We start from the raw sequence: 23,759 nt of genomic DNA, 5'->3' as shown, positions 1-23,759 counted from the left end.
TGAAAAGAGGATTTTGAATGAGTGAACCATCATATGAATTGGTTGGAGATGGAGTTACATTTTGTTTGCTTGAGGACAAGCAAAGTTCTAAGTTTGGGGTTGTGATAACAGTTGAAAAACTGTTATTTTCATGCTTAAAAGTGATACTAAAAGCAACCTTTAGACTTAGAAACTAGCTTGAAATCATGCATTTTGTTTATATTTTCAGAAATAAGAGAGCTGGACAGGTTTATGCTTGATTTAAGTGTTTTTGTGCAGGTTTTGAGGTGAATTTGGTGAAAAAGAAGAAAGAGAAAAAAAAAAAAAAAAAAAAAAAGAAAAAAAAAAAAAAAAAAAAAAAAAAGAAGTGAAGAATGAGAGAGAGGACATTAGAAAAGACAAGAAAGAGTGCAAAAAGGAGAAGTCGAAGGCACCGCTCAGCGGCAAACTACCGCTGAGCGGCACTAAAGAAGTGACGTTGGAACCGCTGAGGGGCAAATGGCCGCTGAGGGGAAGAAAGAAGACGCGTAACCACCGCTGAGCGGTAAATGGCGCTGAGCGGCACTTTTTGGGCTTGGACTTTTATAATCTTTTGTAACTCTAGATTAGTATTTAAGGGCTTGCACGTCCTTTAGTTAGTATCTTTGGCAGAAACGAGGCAAACACTCTCTCTTTCACCCCTTTGAAGGAGGATCTTGGATGCTCAGGCTACCTCTTCACCTTTATTGGGTTTATTCTTTCATACTTTCATTGTTATTCATCTAGGTTCACCATGAATATGGTGAACTAAACCTTGTATGTTTGTTGGGGAATCAATGTAATCTCTTGAAGCTCTCATATATGGATTTGTTGAATACATCTTTGAATTAAGACATATGCTTTCTTTTCATCATTAGTTAGGGTTTTTTCCTCTTTGCTCAATGCTTGCATTGTTTAACTCATTCTAATGCATGATTATTGGTTTTGTTGATACGGACACGTACGGGAAATCTAGATCCGGGAATTTCTCCCCAATATTTTACTGACAATATTATATTGGTTGCCTTAAGCTCCTGCGGTAATGAACTAATCATTAGGAATGCTAGGAATTGTATGAACTATTTGATTAGGGAGAAGCCATCTAGAATGGTACATTAGTGAGTGGCATTAACAATGATGATTTGAATGTTGAATTCCTAAAATATATGAGAGTGGATGAGATGAAATTGACCCCCAACAACATATTCATTCATATATTCCATTGAAAGTGTTTATCTTTTGTCTTTGCCATTGATCAGTTCATGCATACATGTTTATTTTCTGTCTTTGCATATTAAACTTTGAATATTTCGTTTGTAAGTCTTAGTTAATCAAGAAACCACATAACTAAACTAGGCCGTGAGTCCTTTGGGAAGAACGATACTTGGTCTTACCAAGTTTTATTACTTGAACGATTCGGTCATACTTGCCGATTGTGAAACAAGTTTGTGACATCATATTTTGGTGCTTACAAATTTGTCCATCAGGATGGACTGCAACTGAGCACCTATAAGAGACATATACATGTCCCTCATCTGGAATGGTTCTGCCTCATGAGTATCAGCAGAAGTCCTGCTCTGTGCTGGCCTTCTCTCTCTACGAGCCTGGCGTGGTGGCACTGGCTGGGCTGCCTCCTCACCTCCACAGTACTGTCTGTAATAGGCCTCATCTATAGCTTTTCTTGGCCTCTCAAATGGTGGAACAGAAGTGTCCACCCCAGCTAGCTTGCAAAGGTGAGTGATCAAAGAAGGATGTCCCAGTGGTGCTTTGTTGTTTGAGGTGTTAGCACACACACTAATCTCATCAGCTATCACCTGCCCAATATTAACATTCAAGTTTCTGATAGCACAGTAGATGAAGAGTGCCCTGCTGAGAGTAATATCTGACACATGTGAACATGGCTGAATGTTGGCATGAGAAAATGCCATCCAATACTTTGCAAGAGGAGTCAAATCTGTCCTCCTAATATTAACCACTGAGCCAGATCTATTCCTTTGGAAGTGTCCTCCAGGTATGCACAATACTCTCTCAACATCCTCAAAGTCAGCACCTTCCTCCATGCTAAGAGAAAACTGGCATTGCTCACCAGCCCACACAGTATCCAGACAGTTATTGATGGAGTCAGGATCATACCTGATAGCATGGCCTCTAACATAGCCCAAATAATTCTCAGCTGGATAATCACCAATCTTCTTTGCATTGGTGTAGAATTCTTTCACCACAGCTATGTTGGCAGGTGCTGGATAAGTGGCTAGCTTTCCCCAATCATTCCCTAACACTTGCTCTCCAAATTGAGGAGCAAAGTTAGGTATCATTCCAACCTTTCTCTCCATTAGAAGTCTCCTGTCCTGAACCACCCTAAAGTGCTTCTCATGTTTCCTAGAGAGGAACCTGCCATTATGGGGCTGCTCTGGTTCCTTTTCCTTTCTCTTGGTTGCCATGGTTTTCAATCTCTTTCCTGAAGAGGATGTCATTCCTGCATTCAAACATAAATCCAAAACCACAGAACATGATGTTAATCATTAGTAAACACAAAACAAAACTCCTTTTGAAGCTAAACCACCGCTGAGGGCCAGAATTTCCCCTCAGCGCCACCAGTGCCACATCCAAACACGCAACAAACCAGAAAAAACCAATCTGGCAGAGTGCCGCTCAGCGGTAAATGCCGCTCAGCGGTGATCTGCAGATTTTTGCAAATCTCTTTTTAAAACTGTCCTAACTCCACCCAAATGAAATTTTCAGTTTTCCAGTTCATAATCAAGCAGTTTAATCGGTTCAAACATCAAATATATCATCAAATTATGCATAGAAACTAAACCCCTAAATATTCATGCTTTGACAATCACATTCAAATTCAAGAACCCTAGAATGAACAAAATGCATTTTACTTACTTGGGTGGAGATGCTAAATGATATGAGAATGCTTCCAAACTAGAATACTCTCTTCCAACCCCAAACTTTGATGGCACACTAGTGAAAAAGTGAGTGAAAGAGAGATTTTCTAAAGAGGGAAGAGTGAAAAGATGTAGAAAACCTAAGAGAAGAGTATGTGGGAGTGTTTGTGCAGAGAAGGACTTGAAAGACTGTAAAAACGCGCAGCTTAGGGTTTAAAAACACCCCAATGGGCTCGGGTTCCGCTAAGGGGAACTTAAGCCCATCTGCGATAGTACCGCTCAGCGGTAATTGCCGCTCAGCGGCACTTTCGTGATGTGCCCTTCTCCTTCTTTTCTTGACCTACGTGCCTTCCTAGCATACCCCTCATAGGTTCCCTGCAATTCAATGTTAAAAATGCTTATGCAAATCCTAAAAATAAACAAACAGAAAACAATCAATCAACTGGGTTGCCTCCCAGGTAGCGCTTGTTTAACGTCACGAGCCTGACCCAAAATCCACCAACACCCATCAGTAGGTGTTTCAAACTTACCAGCACCCATCAGTAGGTGCAAAATCTTCTCACCAACACCCATCAGTAGGTGTTACAAACCTAGCATCCTTCAGTTGATGCTAAATCCAACAAAAATAATTACAGAATAATATTCACAAATTATAAATTACAAAACCAAATCAAAAGTTTGTAAATACACTGGGTTGCCTCCCAGCAAGCGCTTCTTTAACGTCATTAGCTTGACCCAGTAAAGCTCAAGTTCCTTCTTCTTTTTCTTCTTCTTCCTACTGAACTTCTTCAGAAATTTGATCAAACCAGGAACCTGTTGCAGTGTCTCAATCATAGGAACTTTAATCTCCAATTTCTTGAAGATTTCCATGAAGCACTTAAATTTCTTTTCCTTCCTATGATTCTTCTTTAGATGAGGATGTGATTTTTCCTGTGATTTCTTCTTCTTTCCTCTCATCTTCTTTTTCTTCCTTTTTCTCTCCCTAAATTTTCTCTTTTTCTCTTCTTTTATTTTTTTCTTCCTTTCTCTTTTTCTCCTCAACTTCTTTATCTTCACACAAATTTTCTTTCTCTCTTCTCTCTCAACCAATTCTTTTTCTTTTTCTTCATCTTTATCTTTCTCACTCAACTCTTCTTTCTCTTTTCTCTCTACCCTTTCCTCATCTCCCTCTAATTTTTCCTCATCAAGAATCTTGTCACTTTCAGTGATAATGACTTGCCCTTCCTCCTTAAGGTTAACTTCAGTATTGACCTCATCATCCAATCTCTGACTAATGTAACGAAAGTGCATCTCCATCCTTTTACATGATTCTTCAATGCTTTTCTGAGTAGAGTCGGAACTTTTCAAAAATCGTTGAAGGTGTCCTCCAAACTTTCTGATAGAGAGGATTTTTGCTGCCATTGTTGTTGTGGTTGGTTCTCAAATTGTCCGGCAGCTTGCCAAAATTGGCTTTGATCCATGCTTGAGTGAGGTTCCCACCATTGGTTGAGATTACTTTGGTAGAATTGAGTGCCCATATAGTTAAACTCTTGACCAAATTGCATTCTGCAGACATTAGGCACAAAACTCTAGGAAATATTTGTTAGCACAAAAAAAAATATAGAAGAAGATATATATTCAGAAGATAAAAAGATTTAGAAGATAGAATCAAATAGAATAAAACCTAATCTAAAAAATAAAATCTAATCTAAAAGATAAAATAAAATAAAATCTAACCTAACCTAAAAGATAGAATAAGAATAAAATAAAATCTAACCTAAAAAGATAAAAAGATAAAATCTAATAAAATAAAATAAAATCTAATCTAAAAAGATAAAATAAAATCAAATAAAAACCAAAAAATAAAAAAAAAGAAAATAAAAATAGAAAACAGAAAAACAGAAAACAGAAAACAGAAAAATAGAAAACAAAAAAAATAAAATCAAATCAAATCAAATACAAACTGAAAAATATAAGTCAAAGATAATCAATAATCACACAAATTAACCAGTTAAACCACGAATCCCCGGCAGCGGCGCCAAAAACTTGATGGACAAATTTGTAAGCACCAAAATATGATGTCACAAACTTGTTTCACAATCGGCAAGTATGACCGAATCGTTCAAGTAATAAAACTTGGTAAGACCAAGTATCGTTCTTCCCAAAGGACTCACGGCCTAGTTTAGTTATGTGGTTTCTTGATTAACTAAGACTTACAAACGAAATATTTGAGTTTAAAATGCAAGACAGAAAATAAACATGTATGCATGAATTTTGATCAATGGCAAAGACAAAAGATAAACACTTTCAATGGAATATATGAATGAATATGTTGTTGGGGGTCAATTTCATCTCATCCACTCTCATATATTTTAGGAATTCAACATTCAAATCATCATTGTTAATGCCACTCTCTAATGTACCATTCTAGATGGCTTCTCCCTAATCAAATAGTTCATACAATTCCTAGCATTCCTAATGATTAGTTCATGAGTGCAGGAGCTTAAAGGCAACCAATAGAATATTGTCAGTATAATATTGGGAGAAATTCCCCGGATCTAGACTTCCCCGTACGTGTCCGTATCGACAAAACCAATAATCATGCATTAGAATGAGTTAAACAATGCAAGCATTGAGCAAAGAGGAAAAACCCTAACTAATGATGAAAGAAAGCATATGTCTTAATTCAAGATGTACTCAACAGATTCCATATATGAGAGCTTCAAGAGATTACATTGATTCCCCAACAAACATACAAGGTTTTAGTTCACCATATTCATGGTGAACCTAGATGAATAACAATGAAAGTATGAAAGAATAAACCCAATAAAGTGGAAGAGGTAGCCTGAGCATCCAAGATCCTCCTTCAAAGGGGTGAAAGAGAGAGTGTTTGCCTCGTTTCTGCCAAAGATGTCTAACTAAAGGACGTGCAAGCCCTTATATACTAATCTAGAGTTACAAAAGATTACAAAAGCCCAAGCCCAAAAAGTGCCGCTCAGCGCCATTTACCGCTCAGCGGTGGTTACGCGTCTTCTTTCTTCCCCTCAGCGGCCATTTGCCCCTCAGCGGTTCCAACGCCACCTCTTGAGTGCCGCTCAGCGGTAGTTTGCCGCTGAGCGGTGCCTTCGACTTCTCTTTTTGCACTCTTTCTTGTCTTTTCTAATGTCCTCTCTCTCATTCTTCACTTCTTTCACCAAATTCACCTCAAAACCTGCACAAAAACACTCAAATCAAGCATAAACCTGTCCAGCTCTCTTATTTCTGAAAATATAAACAAAATGCATGATTTCAAGCTAGTTTCTAAGTCTAAAGGTTGCTTTTAGTATCACTTTTAAGCATGAAAATAACAGTTTTTCAACTGTTATCACCCCTCTAGACCGTGGTCCCTCCATCATTTCACTTCTTCAGCACTTTGCATTTTGGAGCTTGCCAACGTGACTTGTCCATGGGCCATGTGCTTTTTTTTTTTGTTTATCAATTGAATAATAAAAAGCTGATGTGAAATGAAAAACATGGGGAATAAAATCTGCACATCTCTTCTCCACGTGGGCCGTGCTGAAGATGTTGGGCGTGTGCAGCCAAGTGTGGATGTGTGAAGGCTGGACGTTCCCCTTGGATGAAGCCCGTTCGTAGCTGCTGGATGTCACCTCAAGTTGCTGTTCTGGACGTGGAGCACCTCCTTCTTTCTAATGAATCAAGCATACAGCTCCCCAAGGACGTGGCAGCTATTTCAGCCCAATTGAATCAAGCATTTGGAGCTCTCCTCTGGTTCCAGGCCCGTGACCATTAAAAGTGAATCAACTTTTTTTGCTTTTTGAAGCTCCTTGTTGAGTGCCAAATGTTTTTCTGAAGGTCACTCCCCTTTCCAATAATGAAGCACCCCTTTCTCATAAGTCCAAATATTAAAATCACCATAGTGCCCTCCTTATGTCCCAAAATATTATCCAACAATTTTCCCCTGCAATTAATAATGCAAATAATTAGCTCAGATAATTCAAATTAGTTAAAATAAGAATTTCCGATCAAATTAAGCACAATTAGGAAAAATGGGAAAATACTGGACATTTAAGCACAATTTCCTAATTAAATTCGGTACAATAAACTAAGTGAAGTGAACAAAATATTGACTCATCACTTCCCCTTTGAAAGTAGGCAAGTTCAACTTTGGTAGTGTAAGGCCTTGGTCCATAGCTTTATCTTCTTGATGCTTCTTTGGCGAGGGAAGGTATACATTTACGGTTCTAGCTTCTTGCTTCTTCTTGTAGGAACCATGATCATGATCATGAGATTGCTTCCCTTTAACCTTTGTTTCCGAGTCTAACCGCTTGCTCATGGCATCAAGTTGATGTTGCATTTGTTGGAAGGCCTTCATCACATCAAACTTGCTAGAAGGACTTCCATGGGGGCTCTCTCCATGAAATGAAGCACAGTTGGAACCTGCAGACATGGTAAGGCAACAACCCAAAAAAAAAAAAAACTAACACCAAAAACAGGTTAGAACCACAGAAAATTCACGGCAATGCAGCAGCCCAAAACTGATCACGGTTTCACCCAAAACTGATCACGGCAATGCATCTTGAGGATTGTCATCATTCTTCGCTTCATTTGTTGTCTTCTACAAATCTTCATCATTGCCTGCATCTTATTCAACTGACTCAAGAGGTTTTGCCTCAAGGTCTACAATTTCATGAAAGACAACATGCACACATTCTTCTATTTCAAATGTTTTCCGATTGAAAACTATATGTGCTTTGTATATTAGAAGATATCCAAAAAAAATAGTTTCATCGGCCTTGGAATAAAATTTTCTTAAATTTTGTTTTAAAGAAATTCTAAATTTTAAACAATAGGTATCCAACTACTTGTATGGGTCCTTTGGGTTAGATTTAGAAAAAAGAAATCATTTTACAACCCAAACATATCTACCACTTGGAACACCATAATGCTTAATTTTACATTTATAAGTATGACCCTTTTTCATACAATAAAAGCATGATACAAAGTTTGTGTTCCTATAAGTTGTTCCTTTTTCTACCCATGTTCTACGGGTTCTATTTTTAATTTTAGGAACATACTTATTTTTAACAATCTTATTTTCGTTATTTTTACTACATTCTCCTAAGGTTGTGTGTTCTAGTAGTTTCTTAAAATTTTCACAAGAAGCACATTCATCACTACTAGTAAATTTACCCTTTTCAAAAAATAAAACTTTATTTTTCAAATCTTTATTTTCTTCAAAAATATTTTCAAAATTTAATTTTAAATTTTTATTTTCTTCAAGAATATTTTCAAAGTCTGATTTCAAATTTTTATTTTCTTCAGAAATATTGTCAAAATTTAATTTTAAATTTTTGAAATCCTTTTTCAATTTCTTATGAGCTTTATCTAATTTTTCAGATTCTACTATTAAAGCAGCATAAGTTTCATGCAATTCATCTTCACTAATTTGACTATAATTATCAGAATCGCTAGATGTACTTACTTGACTTCCAGCGTCGTCGTTCACCACTAAACAAATGTTTGCTTCTTCATCAGATTCGCTCAAATCGGAAATTGTTTCGTTGTCATCTTCCCATGCAATGTAGGCCTTCTTTTTCTTGAAGAATCTTTTCTCCTTTTTGTCTTCACTCTTCTTTTGATTTGGGCAGTCTGCTTTTAGGTGCCCCCTTTCTCCGCAACCATAACATTTATAGTGTGAGGAAGATCCTTGATTTTCTTTCTTTTCGAATTTTAATCTTCCTTTGTCTTTTGATTTCATGAACCTGTTGAGCCTTTTTATCATGAGTCTCAAATTTTCTTCATCGTCTGAGTCTTCATCTTCCGATTTACCTTTGCTTCTTTCAACCTCCGACTTTAATGCCAAACTCTTCTTGTTGTTTTTGGCTTTTGCTTCTTCTTCATCAAGTCTTCCAAGATCTAGTTCATGTTCCCTCAACTTTCCAAAGAGTGCCGCCATAGTCATGGTGTTGAGGTTTTGTGACTCCGAGATTGTAGTCACCTTGGTTGCCAGACCTGTCTAAAGACTTCAAGATTTTAATGTTAAGTTCATCGGTGTCAAATGACTTACCCAGTCCAATGAGATGATTGACAATGTTGGTGAAGCGTTTTTGAACGTCTGAATTATTTCTCTCTTGCTTCATCCGGAACATTTCATACTCTTGGATTAAAGAGTTCTTCCTTGCCCTCTTTACATCATCTGTTCCTTCATGCGTCACTCTGAGTACGTCCCACATTTCTTGAGCAGTTTTGCAGACAGAGACCCTGTAGAACTCATCAACAGTCAATGCTGATGCAATGATATTCCGGGCTTTTATGTCATTCTGAAATCTTTTCTTTTCTTCAATGGTCCATTGACCACGGGGCTTTGTTTCCTGTGTATTGTTAGTAGGAACAGAAGAGCCAGACGCAATAACATCCCAAATTTCACAATCAATAGATTCAATAACTATTTGCATTCTTACCTTCCAGAATGCATAGTTCTCACCTGTGAATAGTGGGGGTCTATTGATTGATGCACCCTCTACAAAGGTTTGATGTGATCCTGCCATTTTAATGACTATCAAAGCAAGCTCTGATGCCAATTGTTAGAATCGCTGCAACGGAATTATTAGCGTGGAACAAACCAAGAGGGGGGGTGAATTGGTTATATACTTTTATTGTGCCTTTTATTATTTTTCTCTTAATTTTTCTTACTGGGTGAATGATTAAATATAAATGACAGAGTAAGGGAAAGAGAAAAATTACACAGGTGATTTTATCCTGGTTCAGATCACTAGGATCCTACGTCCAGTCGCTTATCTCAAACAAGATAAACCTTTTTCACTAACACAAAACACTTACAAATATTAGTCACAAAGAAAAACAATTTGTAAGAGTTTAGAAATACCACCTCTCTTGAAACCACAAGAGATGAACTTACACTTCCTTTGAATCTTCACAAAGGATGATACCACCTCTCTTGAAACCACAAGAGACGAACTTACACTTCCTTTGAATCTTGACAAAGGATGACCACCTCCTTCGAATGTTTCACGAAGGATGATTCTCTTCCACGCACTTCCTCGGACACACCAAGGATGAACAAGCTATTCCTCTGTCACCGCAGTAGCACTTCAGGACTTTGCAGACAAGAGTTTCCTTAGCTTCAACAATCTCACAGAGTTCTCAAAGAGTTCAGAGATCTTTTGCACAAGGGAAGAGTTATTTTTGAGATAAAGAGTGAGCCATTTTATAGACTCAGCCTAATACCCTTCCATTCTTCGAAAACGGGCCATCTAACGCATTTAATCGATTAACATAAATATTAATCGATTAATAATGAGTACAACGGCTAGTTTTTCAAATCTGAAACCCCCAACGGCTAGTGTTAATGGATTATTCTCAGGAATAATCGATTAACTAAATAAATCAAATATAAATTACAAGAATCAACCCTAATACATATTTGAGCACTATTACATCAACTTTGATTATTATAAAAGCTTTATAAAATACAGAGATCTTCAATTTGTCTTTATGAATCTTGACTTGTGCAAATCTGTTCATCATCAAAACTTTATCTTTGCTTTATGCTAACAAAGACAGCACATGGTAGAAGCCAAAGAAAGAATGAAAACTACAAGACAAATGATGAAAATGGAACCTAAAAAATCAAGAAACTTGGCACAAGAAAAGGAGGCAGCAATCTAATGATTTTATGAAGACAAAACAGCAAGAAAAATGGAGGCAAAACAGTGGCACAAAATGAACAAGACAGCAGCAAAAAAAATTGACACAACTAAGAAGTAAATCACACCATCATGCTAGGCATACATGAAGAGTAAGATCAAATTAATGCTGGAAATAATTTGGCAAACCTCAAACCTATATATTCTGTAATTGTAGTAAAATAGAGGCTGAAAATGAAGCAAGCAAACACACCAATAATGAAGATAGCTCACGGCCAGACCAGCACACACAATGCAAAACAATTTTGAATTTTTTGTGGTGCATGCAGTTTAGGAGATTGGCTAGTCTCGGCCAAGTAAAATTGAGGTGCTTAGGTGTGTTTGCACAAAGCTAATATTTGATTGGTTTAAGACCTCTACTAATGCAGAATATATAAGCAAAGTTTACACACTTAAATCCTATGATGATCAAACTCAATTAAGCATACAAACATTGAGATGTAAAAAACTCTTAGCTATGCAATTTCAGAAAAATACTCTAGAAAACTCCTAAAGAGGACAAACATATGACTCAATTCAAAGTTAACAAGCAAGGAAAGACACATACAATCCAGCTAAGACAAGAAATTAAAGCTGGAACAGCAAGCAAAACGGAATAAGGACACCTACTTGTTGAAGACTTCCAATAGCATTGTTGTTGTTTGAAGAAATGTCAGCATGGATAAAGCTCTGGACAGCCACGGGATTCACCTCCAAACTGTGATATGAAGTGTTGAATCCTTGCTTAAGAGTACTGGTAGGCCTTAGCACCGTCCACAGATCAAATTCAGCCACCACAAGTAACCAAACAGCAAGCAAGCAAAGCAAACAAATGAGAAGTCACACAACAGTAAGCACTGGACTGACATAGTGGAGAAACAATTTTACTGGGAATAGCAAAAAACGAATTTTAACAAAGTAAAAATTGTACATGAAACTAGACATCCAACGAAAATTTGAAAAAAAATTTCATGGAAAACGGACTAGAAATGAAGCTAAACTAAATCATACAAGTTGACTGTATTTTCACGCAGAGGCTGGGCGAGACAGAAAAATGCTCAGCGAAAATGAACATATCTAAGCTATTCTACTCTAGCATGCAATTCCTAAGAGATCAAAAACCTAAGGCTCATGATACCACATGATGGGGAAGTGCATACCTAGAGAGAATATACTAAATGACATTTAAGAGAATAGGAAAGAAATTAAAAATGGAAGAGATTAAGGAAGAGGAAACTTATGTTTTGAAGATGCGCCACTTGAAGGAAGCTCCAAGATAAGCATCAAAGGAGGACCGCCACTTGCTTGAGCAAGATAAGTCTGCCCAAAGTAGGGACTTTGGAGACAGAATACTATCTCAAAGAAGATTGCAAAAGTGCAAATCAACTCAAAATTCAATTGATTCAAGGTAAGGTGTGTACAAAAAGGAGACCCCTAAGCCTTCTTATATAACCTTTGGAGTGAGCTAAGATGCAAGATCTAGGAGATGTGGGACTTTTGAGGGTGTAGTCCATCCAGCAGCTGCTGCAGGTCTTCTAGGGACTTTTGAGTCCCACATTGCTCAATTCTCTCCACTCCAAAGGGTTTATAAGGCAACTAGTTCTCCTATAGTTCAAAATATGAAAACTAGTTATGCTACTAACTCCTACACGCCTAGAATGCTCACTTTCTCTTCTCTTCTTTTTAAAATCAAGTCATGGATAGTCCCATATTGCTTGCTCTTAAAGAGAAAGAAGAGTTTATAAGCAATTATTCACAAGAACTAAGAGAAAGAAATCAAAAGGCAAATACACGCTCAAAGGAAACCTATTCTACTCTTTTTTATGCTTGTTGTCACTTTGAAAGCTCTTCATTGTTGCCCCATTTATGATCATATCAGGTTTTAAGGTGAATTTGGTGAAAGAAATGAAGAAGGATAGAGATGGAATCAGAAAAGACAAAAAAAAGTGCAAAAGGAGAAGCCGTAAATACCGCTCAACGGCAGTTTACCGCTGAGGGGTGAAAAGGCCGCTGGGGGGAGGAAAACAACTCACGCACTTACCACTGAGCGGCACTATTTTGGGCTTGGGCCTAATTTCTGTATATTTTAGAATAATATATAAGCTTTAGGACGTCCTAGGGTTTGTATCTTTGGCTGGGACGAAGCAAACACTCACTTTTCCACCCCTTGAAGGAAGATCTTGGTTGCTCAGGCTACCTCTTCATCTTTCTAGGGTTCTTTCTTTCTTTCATTCATTATTGTTCATCTAGTTTCACCATGAATATGGTGAACTAAACCTTGTATTGTTGTTGGGGAATCAATGTAGTCTTGTGAAACTCTCATATATGGAATTTGTGTTTTAACATCTTATTTTAAGATATATGCTTTCTTTCATCATTAGTTAGGGTTTTTCCTCTTTGCTTAAAGCTTGCTTTGTTTAACTCATTCAATGCCATGATTATTGATTTTGTCGATATGGGAACGTACGGGGAAATCTAGATCCGGGGAATTTCTCCCAATAGCATATTGGTTGCCTTTAAGCTTCTACACTTCAGAACTAATTACTAGGAATGCTAGGAATTGTATGAACTCGTAATTAAGGATAGGCCTTCTTGCAAGGTGATTTAGAGAGTGGCATTAGCAATTGATGAAAAGAATGATGAATTCCTAAAAGTATATGAGAGTGGATAAGATGAAATTGATAACCCCAACAACATACTCATCCATTTAATTCATTAAAGTGTTTGTTTTCCTCTTTTCCATTGATCAAATTCATGCATACATGTTTAATTATTGTCTTTTGCATTTAAACCCTACAATCAATTGTTAACAAGTCTTAACTAATCAACAAATCATATAGCTAACTAGGTCGTGAGTCCTTTGGGAAAACGATACTTCGTCTTACCTAGTTTTATTACTTGATACGATTCGGTCACACTTGCCGATTGTTAAACAAGTTTGTGGCGCCGTTTTTCGGTGTTCATAAATTTGTCATCAAGTTTTTGGCGCCGTTGCCGGGGACTCGTGGTTTAACTAGTTCATTTGTGTGATTGTTGATTATCTTTGACTTGAATTTTGAATTTTTAAATTTGAATTTCTGTTTTTATTTTTTCTGTTTTTATTTTATTTTATTTTATTTTATTTTTCTGTTTTTATTTTTTTTTCTGTTTTCTGTTCTTATTTTTTTTTTCTGTTTTTATCTTTTTATCTCTGAATCTTATATCTTCTTTTATATCTTTTTGTGCTAACCAATTCTTCTAGGGATTTGTTTGCTTCTGTATGCAGGAAGCAATCCGAACCAGGAGCAAGAAAACTTCAGAACCTCTTCTTGAAGGTTTAGACGAGACTAGACGGAGGAGAAGAATCCGTACATCTAGAGAACTTTTTCCTTCTCCGTAAACTCTGTTACAACCATCACCACAAGGTTCTGACCATAGCACTGAAAATATGGAGAATAATAATGCCAGAAGAACTCTTGCAGATTACACAAATATAGCTGGACCTCAACATTTTAATAGCATAGCAAGACCGAGGGTCAATGCAGCCAACATGGAGGTGAAACCAGCATTCATCCAACTGGTGAAGAGTAATCAATTAAATGGGTTGTCTCACGAAAGCCCATATGAGCACCTCACAACTTTTAATGAGATCTGCAACACGGTGAAAATAAATGGGGTGCCGGACGAAGCAATCAAACTTAGCCTGTTTCCATTCTCATTAGGAGGCAACGCTAAGCTTTGGTTAAATTCTTTTCCAGAAGGAAGCTTTACAGAGTGGGAAGCAGTGGTGACCAAGTTCCTAAACAAATACTTTCCACAATCAAAGGTGAATAAAGGAAAGCAAGAGATTTCATCATTCAGGCAAGGCATGGAGGAATCACTAGGGCATGCATGGGACAGATATAAAAGCTTATTAAGAAAGACACCCATGCATGGATTTGATGAAGTAGAAGTAGTCCTAATCTTCCTTGGAGGTCTTGGTTCACAAACCAAGATGATGCTTGACGCCTCAGCAGGAGGAAATATCAAATGGAAAACTCCAGAGGAAGCTACAAAAATCATTGACAATATGGCTACTAGTGATAATGAGCTAAACAGTGAAAGAGGATATCCTAGTCAGAAGGAGTTGCTACAATCAAATGATGATCTGCTTATTCAAAATAAAATTATTTCTCAACAGTTGGAAGAAGTAATTATGAAACTTTCTCAATTACCACAAGAAATACAAAAGGTTTCAATGGTTCAATGGCAACAGCAAAAATGGCAAATGCAATTTACTCCATCCGAGAAGACAACAAAACTTGACGAGACTTTCCAAAAATTCTTGAAGACGAATGCATCTTATTGTAAGAATGTGGAAGTTGCATTTGAAAATATGAAGATCCATATTGAGCGAATAGTTGACAAGATGAAAAATGGTAATATCAGAAAGGAGTGTAAAACTATTGTGACCAGAAGTGGTAAGGTGTTAGAGGAGAGAAAAAAAGAAAGAGAGGAAAAAGAAAATGAGAGTGAAAAAGAAACATGTGAGTGGAAAGAAAGAGATGAGAGAGAAAAAAAGAAAGAAGAAGAGAATGAGAAGAAAGAAAAAAAAGAAAGAGAAGAGAGAGATGAGAGACAAAAAGAAAGAGAGTTTGAAAAACCACTTCCTTATCCAAAGAGCTATTCAAGGAAGGAGAAAGAAAAACAGTTGGAAAGATTCATGGAGTTGTTTAAGAAGCTGGAGATCACTATACCTTTCTCTTAAGCATTGCAATAGATGGCATCATATGCAAAATTTTTGAAGGAACTGCTTACAAAGAAAAACAAATACATTGAGAAGGAAACTATCAAGGTACAGGGTAACTGCAGTGCAATCATACAGAAATTACCTCTTAAGTTTAAAGATCCAGGAAGTTTCATTATTCCATGTACCATAGGAAATTTGGAAGAGCATTGATTGATTTAAGAGCTAGCATTAATTTAATGTCGTTATCCATGTGTAAAACAATTGAGGGTTTGGAAATCAAACCTACCAGAATGGCTCTTCAACTGGCAGATAGGTCTCTTAAATATCCATGTGGAGTGGTGGAAGACGTGTTAGTGAAGGTTGACAAGTTTGTATTCCCAGTAGATTTTATTGTAATGGAGATGGAAGGAAACAGTGATGTACCTCTCATTCTTGGGATACCTTTCATGAAGACTGCTAGAGTTTTAATTGATGTGGAAAATGGCAAGCTTAAATTGAGAGTTCATGATGAAGAAGTCACCTTTGATGTATTTAAAGCCATGACGTATCCAAATGATGATAAATCATGTTTCCAATTTGACGAACTTGATGAAATATGTGTGATGCAAGAAAGGATGGTGTGGTATGTTTCTCCATTAGGGAAAACTCTTATTGATGCTCGTGAAGATTTAGATGAAGGAGAAGAGAAATTAATTGCAGAATGTCTAATGGACTTGGAAACATTGAAAAAAATTCCAGAACAGGATACAAAGTTTGAAATAATTGATAAGGAAGAAGAAGTCAAAGTAAAGAAACCAGAATTAAAAAGACTCCCAGCACATCTGAAGTATGTTTTTCTAGAAGAAGATGAAAAAAAGCCAGTTATCATCAGTAATTCTTTGTCTCTACAAGAAGAAGAACAGTTGATAGAAATTCTGAAAGCTAATAAAGGAGCAATTAGGTGGTCAATATCAGATCTTAAAGGTATTAGCCCAACTTATTGTATGCATAAGATCTTTATGGAAGAGGATTATAGACCAAGTGCTTAACCACAGAGAAGGTTAAACCCTGTAATGAAGGAGGTGGTCAGAAAAGAAGTGTTGAAACTTTTAGAAGCTGGTATTATTTATCCAATCTCTGAAAGCGAATGGGTAAGTCCAGTTCAGGTGGTTCCAAAGAAAGGCGGAATGACAGTAATTCACAATGATAAGAATGAACTTATTCCCACTCAGACAGTTACTGGATGACGAATGTGCATTGATTACAGAAAGCTAAATAAAGCCACTAGGAAGGATCATTTTCCTCTTCCTTTCATGGACCAGATGTTAGAAAGATTAGCAGGTCAAGCTTTCTATTGCTTCCTAGATGGATATTCTGGATACAATCAAATTGCGGTAGATCCAAAAGACCAAGAGAAGACAACCTTTACTTGTCCTTCTGGTATCTTTGCCTATAGAAAAATGCCATTTGGATTGTGTAATGCTCTAGCTACCTTTCAAAGGTGTATTCAGGCGATTTTTGCAGATCTCTTAGAAAAGTGTATTGAAGTCTTCATGGATGATTTTTCAGTCTTTGGAAATTCTTTCCAAAGGTGTTTGGCAAATTTGGATATTGTTCTTAAAAGATGTGTTCAGACAAATCTTGTTCTTAATTGGGAGAAATGTCATTATATGGTAAAGGAAGGAATAGTGCTGGGACATAAAATTTCTGCTAAAGGGATTGAGGTAGATAAAGCCAAAGTGGAAGTCATTGAGAAATTACCTCCATCAACAAATGTAAGGGGGGATCAGGAGTTTTCTAGGTCATGTTGGATTTTATAGAAGATTCATTAAAGATTTCTCAAAAATTGCTAAACCATTGAGTAATCTTCTTATGAAGGATGCTTCTTTTGTGATGAATGAAGAATGTTTGAAAGCTTTCGACATATTGAAGAGCAAATTAGTGTCAGCTCCAGTAATTATAGCTCCAGATTGGAATAAAAATTTTGAGCTAATGTGTGATGCAAGTGATTATGAAATAGGAGTTGTTCTTGGCCAGCGAACAGAGCGAATTTTTCATCCAATTTATTATGCCAGCAAAGTTCTGAATGATGCTCAGTTGAATTATGCTACCACAGAGAAAGAATTTCTAGCCATAGTGTATGCTCTAGAGAAATTTAGACCTTATCTTATTGGGTCTAAGGTGATTATTTATACAGATCATGCAGCTATCAAATACTTGTTGACAAAGCCAGATTCTAAGCCACGTCTGATTAGATGGGTACTACTCTTGCAAGAATTTGATGTGGAGATCCGTGATAAGAAAGGGAGTGAGAACTTGATTGCTGATCATTTGTCACGGTTAGTCAACAAGGAGGTTACTAGCAAGGAATCAGAGATTTGGGAATCTTTTTCAGATGAAGCACTCATGTATATTCAGTAGAGGCCATGGTTTGCTGATATGGCTAATTTCAAAGCTGCAAGGGTCATGCCAGAAGATTTAACATGGCAACAAAGAAAGAAATTTTTGCATGATGCCAAGCAGTTTGTTTGGGATGATCCTTATTTGTTCAAGATTGGAGCAGATAATCTTCTGAGGAGAAGTGTGACAAATGAAGAAGCAGAAGGGATTCTCTGGCATTGTCATGATTCACCTTATGGGGGACATTTTAATGGAGAAAGAACAGCAACAAAAGTTCTTCAATCAGGGTTTTATTGGCCAACTTTATTTAAAGATGCTCATAATCATGCTAAAAATTGTGATAAGTGTCAAAGAGCAGGGACGATCCCTAAACGTCATGAGATGCCATTACAAGGCATTTTAGAGGTTGAGATTTTTTATTGTTGGGGTATTGACTTTGTGGGACCCTTTCCTCCATCTTTCAACAATGAATATATTTTGGTAGCAGTGGATTATGTGAGTAAATGGGTGGAAGCATTAGCTTGTCCTAAAAATGATGCTAACACAGTAATTAAATTTTTGAAGAAGCAGATATTTTCGCGTTTTGGAACTCCAAGAGTGTTGATTAGTGATGTGGGATCTCATTTTTGCAATTATCAGCTAGAAAAAGTACTCAAACATTATGGAGTGAAACATAAGGTAGCTGCACCTTATCATCCACAAACCAATGGACAAGCTGAGGTATCTAACAGAGAAATAAAAAGGATCCTGGAAAAAACAGTGACTTCATCAAGAAAGGATTGGTCACTAAAGCTGGATGATGCTTTTTGGGCTTATAGGACGGCAATGAAGACGTCTATGGGATTATCACCGTTTCAATTAGTCTATGGGAAAGTGATACATCCTAGGAGATGTGGAGAAGATGAGCCGTGAGATTGGAGGTGCAAGGAGACTTGGACAGTGGCTGCAACCAATGTAACAGGAGCTGTATCTGATGCAGAGGTGTGCAGATTTGGAATTTCAAGAGCAGATTGGTGAGGAGCTTTGGATGTGATGCAGCGGATGATTGGTGTTTATGGTGGTTGGATATGAAGGCTAGCTTGGAGAGGTGATTCACAACTCAGAAGGCTTCCTAGAGTGGAAGAAAGTTGCAATGGGAATCAAGCTAAGAAGTGACTCTTGGAGAAGGAATTTACTATGCATTTCAGCAGAAATTCTTTACTACAATCCAAAAGTAATCTACAAGCTTTGCCTATGAGATTTTATAGATCAATCTCAAGGCTTAAGCAAACAATTTACACGTTTCAGATCTGAACCCATGTGCTAAATGTGTGGCTTCTAAAACACGTGACAAATGAGTTTTATGTGGAGAAAACAATTACTAATGCAGCCCCATAGAAGGATAAGCACACCCCTTCTTGTATAGAAATGTCTATTTTACCCTTCTCCATGTTTTGGCAGATTTGGAAGATCTTCTTGTTCTCCAATTTTCCATCCAAAGATAGCAAATAGTACTTGACCTTGGGGAAAATATTCATCTTGGAGCTTTTTGGCCATTCCTCTTGTGATGGGTCCTATGGTGTTAGACCTTCTTGTATCATCCCCTCCCCCTTGGAAAGGATTTGTCCTCGAATCTGATGGTGCTTTTGAAGACTTATTTTTGTTAGCTTCATAAGGGTTCCTCCTGGGTCAAATATCCATCTGCAATAAGCATCAAACATATCTCTAATTAGTTTTCTTTGACCCAATAAGATATATAAAAGAATATGTGTAGAAGAAGGTTTCCAAATTTTGAAATTTTTAATTTTAATATAACAAAGAAACCTTTCTTCATTTGAAATTTTATTTGTATCTTGAGTTATTGGTAACCATAAAGGTAACCATAACCCAAGTTGGAAATTTGCATGTGTTGAAAGTGATAACATTTTTAAAGATGGAGTGGCCAATTCTTTGAAAGAAAAGTGAAATTTGGAAAATTCAAATATAAATGGATAAGAGTGAGAGGATAGAAAACCTCCCCTTAAGAGTTTGACTTCTAATGTAGGAGGAGATGTTGCCCTTAGTTGCTTTGATTTCTTTTCTTCCATTTCTATCCTTTCAACTTCTTCCTTTTCTCTTCTAAGTGTTTCTTTTCTCTCTTTCTCTCTTCTTTTCTCTTCTTCTCTTTCTTCCTCATCTCTTCTCTTGTTTTCTTCCTCTTCTCTTCTCTTTCTCTCTTCCTCTTTTCTTTTATTTCGTTCTTCCTCTTCTCTTCTCTCTTTTTCTCTTCTCTCTATTTCTCTTTTTTCTCTTACTTCTTGCTTTTGTTTTTCTCTTTTTAACCTCTCAATTCTATGTTTGCTTGTCTCTTCCCATAGCCTCTTGAGTTTTTCTAGAAACTCACTTTCCCTACGGGAGAACCCACTTAAATTTTGAATGAATGACTCACCTTTTCTAATAAGCTCTCTCATAAGTTCTAAGTTTCTTTCAATTTCTCGAGGCACAAACTTTCTTCTCATACAAGCTTTCAATTCATTCCAATCATGAATGGGATATTGTCTACCTATCTCAACATGATATTGCCTATCATCCCACCACTCTCTTGCATGCTTTTTAAAACTAGAAGTGTAAAGACTAAGAATATAAGATTCATTCTCTCTAGAATAGAAGGATTCATATTTACTTTTTCTCACCATGAATGAATGCATGTCATTAATTTCCTTTTCCCAAGCTAGGTATGTTAATGCACCAATATCATCACCAAAGAATGGAATGTTTTCACTAGCTTGTTTATACAATTCATCTTCAATCCTATCAAATTCATAAGATGAACAAGACTTCCTTCTAGCTTTATCATGTTCTCTTTTGATTTCTTTGTAACTAAGTTGCTTAAAATTAAAATTCCTAGAACACCTATATGAATAACAAGACATCTTTGTTTCTACAAGTTTTTCTAGTGTAAAAGATATACAAGATTCACACTTAGACAAGTCCCAGGTAAGAGAGGTGAGTCATGAAGACTGCTTAAGTACCAAGTCTTGCCTTGCCAGAAATGTCTTAGGTTACTACTAGTTACCCTTTAAACTAAAATCACTTTTAAAATCAAAGGACACAACCTAAACTCTAAATTCGGACCCCTAAGAGAGCTTCCTATTCGCACAAGATATATGTTATCTAGTCGAAAATTGGAAAAACCATTAAAGTGAGGTCTCCTAGGTGAGGCTTAGACTTTGGATCTAAGACACACTCACCGACTACTCAATTTTAGGTTGTGAGACTTCTTTGAGTCTAGTTACAAATGAGGGAAGAGCACTTGTGAACTCTAGCACCTCACTTGCTTGGATTTGGAACTTACAACCAAAGAAAAACAATGGAAGTTACAAAGAAATTTGGTAAATTGGAAAGGAAAAGTTAAAAATAGGCTAAGGGACAATGTATGCAGCTTTGGTTGCTCTCAAAAAACTTGAATCTACTGGATTCCAAACAATTCTCTCAGCTGCAAGGTGCCTAAACCAAGAAATTAATTTTCTGCAGTATAGAATGCTCCTGCAGTCACGGTTTTTCCTTCTTCAAGGTTCAACTTCATTCACTTTTCTTCACCAATTGAACTTCCTTTGATGCTTCCACTTGCAGTGAGCTATTTGAGTTATAGTTCACCTATCCAATAAACCAATTAGTCACAGAAACTACCACCACAATTGCCAGCAAAATCACATCCAAGTGACAGCAACACCAGGACTTTTGTCAAACAGATGGTGTGCAGAGTGTTCAAAATTCAGAAAGCAAGCAATTAAGTGGCTATCAATCACGGTGGCACATCAAAATGATCTTAGGAATGGCTCTAGAACAGAATTAAAACGCAATAAAAGACTTTAAATCAGAATCACACACGAATTGGCTATGCATTGAAAATTGACAAAACTGTTTGATGAAATGCCTGAATGAGTTGCACCAGATTTTTCACCAGATTTCTGCACCAGATTTTTATACAATTCAAACTTCGAAACTGATGATGCAATGGTCCTAAGTGCCTTTTAACATTTGTAATATCTCTTTTGAATTGTTATCTTAATATTTTAAATGGACCATGGCTTTTACTGCATCTAAAAATGATGAATCAAACAAAGTAATGCAGTGCAGAATTTGACAGAAAAACCAGCACAGTATTGCAGCAGAGTCAATTTTTTTTCAATGCAGAAAAATAGACCAAATGAACAGTACTGCACCTAGTTATTTTCCAATGATTCAAACATGTTTTGATGATGATTTATGACTTGTTGGAACTAATTGGATACATCAAAACTATATAAAACAGAAAATCACTACTGCAGTACCATATTTCAGCTAAATTTACCAACTAGCATGGTCAAATTTTGATTCAAAAGTAATTCTGACTTGAAAACAGCAAGGAGGAGTTAGAAATGGTATTTGAAATTTGCACAAATGCAGAAATTCAGTGTTGATGATGATTAGCAATGATCTAATACTAACCACACACAATTAAGCAAAATTGACTCAAGGAAACTCATGCATCTCGGCCAAATGCTTGGACACTCTTGCCACATGACAAACTATTTGGAATCAACTCATTTCATCTTCCAAATGGTTCAGACAATGGATCAACCAACTGCTGTTCAATAGAACAGTAAATGACCATAAAAACAGTGGCAATGCAGCACAAAAACAGAACTGAAATGCTGTCAGGATTTTAAAAAAAAAACTGCACAGATTTTGAGTTTGAATGATAGATCTAAACACCTGAGCTCATTTCTGAAGTATTCATTGCTCTTACTTGGTGTAGCCACATTCAAACAACTCAGATTTTTGGTAAAACTTGGTAGAAAAACCAGATTTGATAACAAAACAGCAAAATACTAACAAGACTTAAGACAAAACCAGAAATGATATTTAAATGATTAAAATGACTCAAAACAGCAAGAGATAACCGAATAAAATGATGATAGACTCAAGCAAATAGAGCTGGTATCAATAAAACTCAAAACATAGAAGCCTAAACACATCATATATGCTGAAACAGAAACAGAATTTAGAAAAACCACAAGACATAGCAGGAATTTGAATGACAGTTTGAAAAATGCAAAATGAAGCCACTTATCTCACGGTTCAAGTTAGAACCTAAGCTCTGAATACCACTTGATACATCCTAGGAGATGTGGAGAAGATGAGCCGTGAGATTGGAGGTGCAAGGAGACTTGGACAGTGGCTGCAACCAATGTAACAGGAGCTGTATCTGATGCAGAGGTGTGCAGATTTGGAATTTCAAGAGCAGATTGGTGAGGAGCTTTGGATGTGATGCAGCGGATGATTGGTGTTTATGGTGGTTGGATATGAAGGCTAGCTTGGAGAGGTGATTCACAACTCAGAAGGCTTCCTAGAGTGGAAGAAAGTTGCAATGGGAATCAAGCTAAGAAGTGACTCTTGGAGAAGGAATTTACTATGCATTTCAGCAGAAATTCTTTACTACAATCCAAAAGTAATCTACAAGCTTTGCCTATGAGATTTTATAGATCAATCTCAAGGCTTAAGCAAACAATTTACACGTTTCAGATCTGAACCCATGTGCTAAATGTGTGGCTTCTAAAACACGTGACAAATGAGTTTTATGTGGAGAAAACAATTACTAATGCAGCCCCATAGAAGGATAAGCACACCCCTTCTTGTATAGAAATGTCTATTTTACCCTTCTCCATGTTTTGGCAGATTTGGAAGATCTTCTTGTTCTCCAATTTTCCATCCAAAGATAGCAAATAGTACTTGACCTTGGGGAAAATATTCATCTTGGAGCTTTTTGGCCATTCCTCTTGTGATGGGTCCTATGGTGTTAGACCTTCTTGTATCAGAAAGCATGTCATTTGCCAGTGAAGTTGGAGCATAAAGCGTTGTGGGCTTTGAAATTTTTGAATTTTGATCCTTATGAAACTCAAGGCACACGCAGAAGGCAGATTCTGGAGCTTGAAGAAATGCAATTACATGCATATGATTCATCCAAGGCTTATAAAGATAAGATCAAATTCTATCATGACAGGAAGTTGGTAAATAAAGTTTTTAATCCAGGACAACAGGTACTATTATTCAATTCAAGATTGAAGATATTCCCTGGGAAATTGAAGACAAAAT

The 23,759-nt window shown here is 36.7% G+C and overlaps 1 protein-coding gene across 1 annotated transcript; it reads right to left on the bottom strand.

Annotated features, from left to right (window-relative positions):
* Window positions 1-18,597: 18,597 nt before the first annotated feature.
* LOC148192201 (uncharacterized) lies at window positions 18,598-23,474 on the bottom strand. The gene has a single exon (XM_088100289.1). It carries the CDS (start codon window positions 20,552-20,554, stop codon window positions 19,217-19,219), a length of 1,338 nt encoding a protein of 445 aa, XP_087956415.1. The 5' UTR covers window positions 20,555-23,474; the 3' UTR covers window positions 18,598-19,216.
* Between the last annotated feature and the right edge of the window lie 285 nt (window positions 23,475-23,759).

The sequence above is a fragment of the Vigna umbellata genome, chromosome 10 (assembly GCF_029865625.1).
Source record: "Vigna umbellata cultivar VRB3 chromosome 10, Vumbellata_1.0, whole genome shotgun sequence".
NCBI lineage: Eukaryota > Viridiplantae > Streptophyta > Magnoliopsida > Fabales > Fabaceae > Vigna > Vigna umbellata.
The sequence above is the reverse complement of the archived record's forward strand: the minus strand, read 5'-3'. Positions and strand labels throughout refer to the sequence as shown.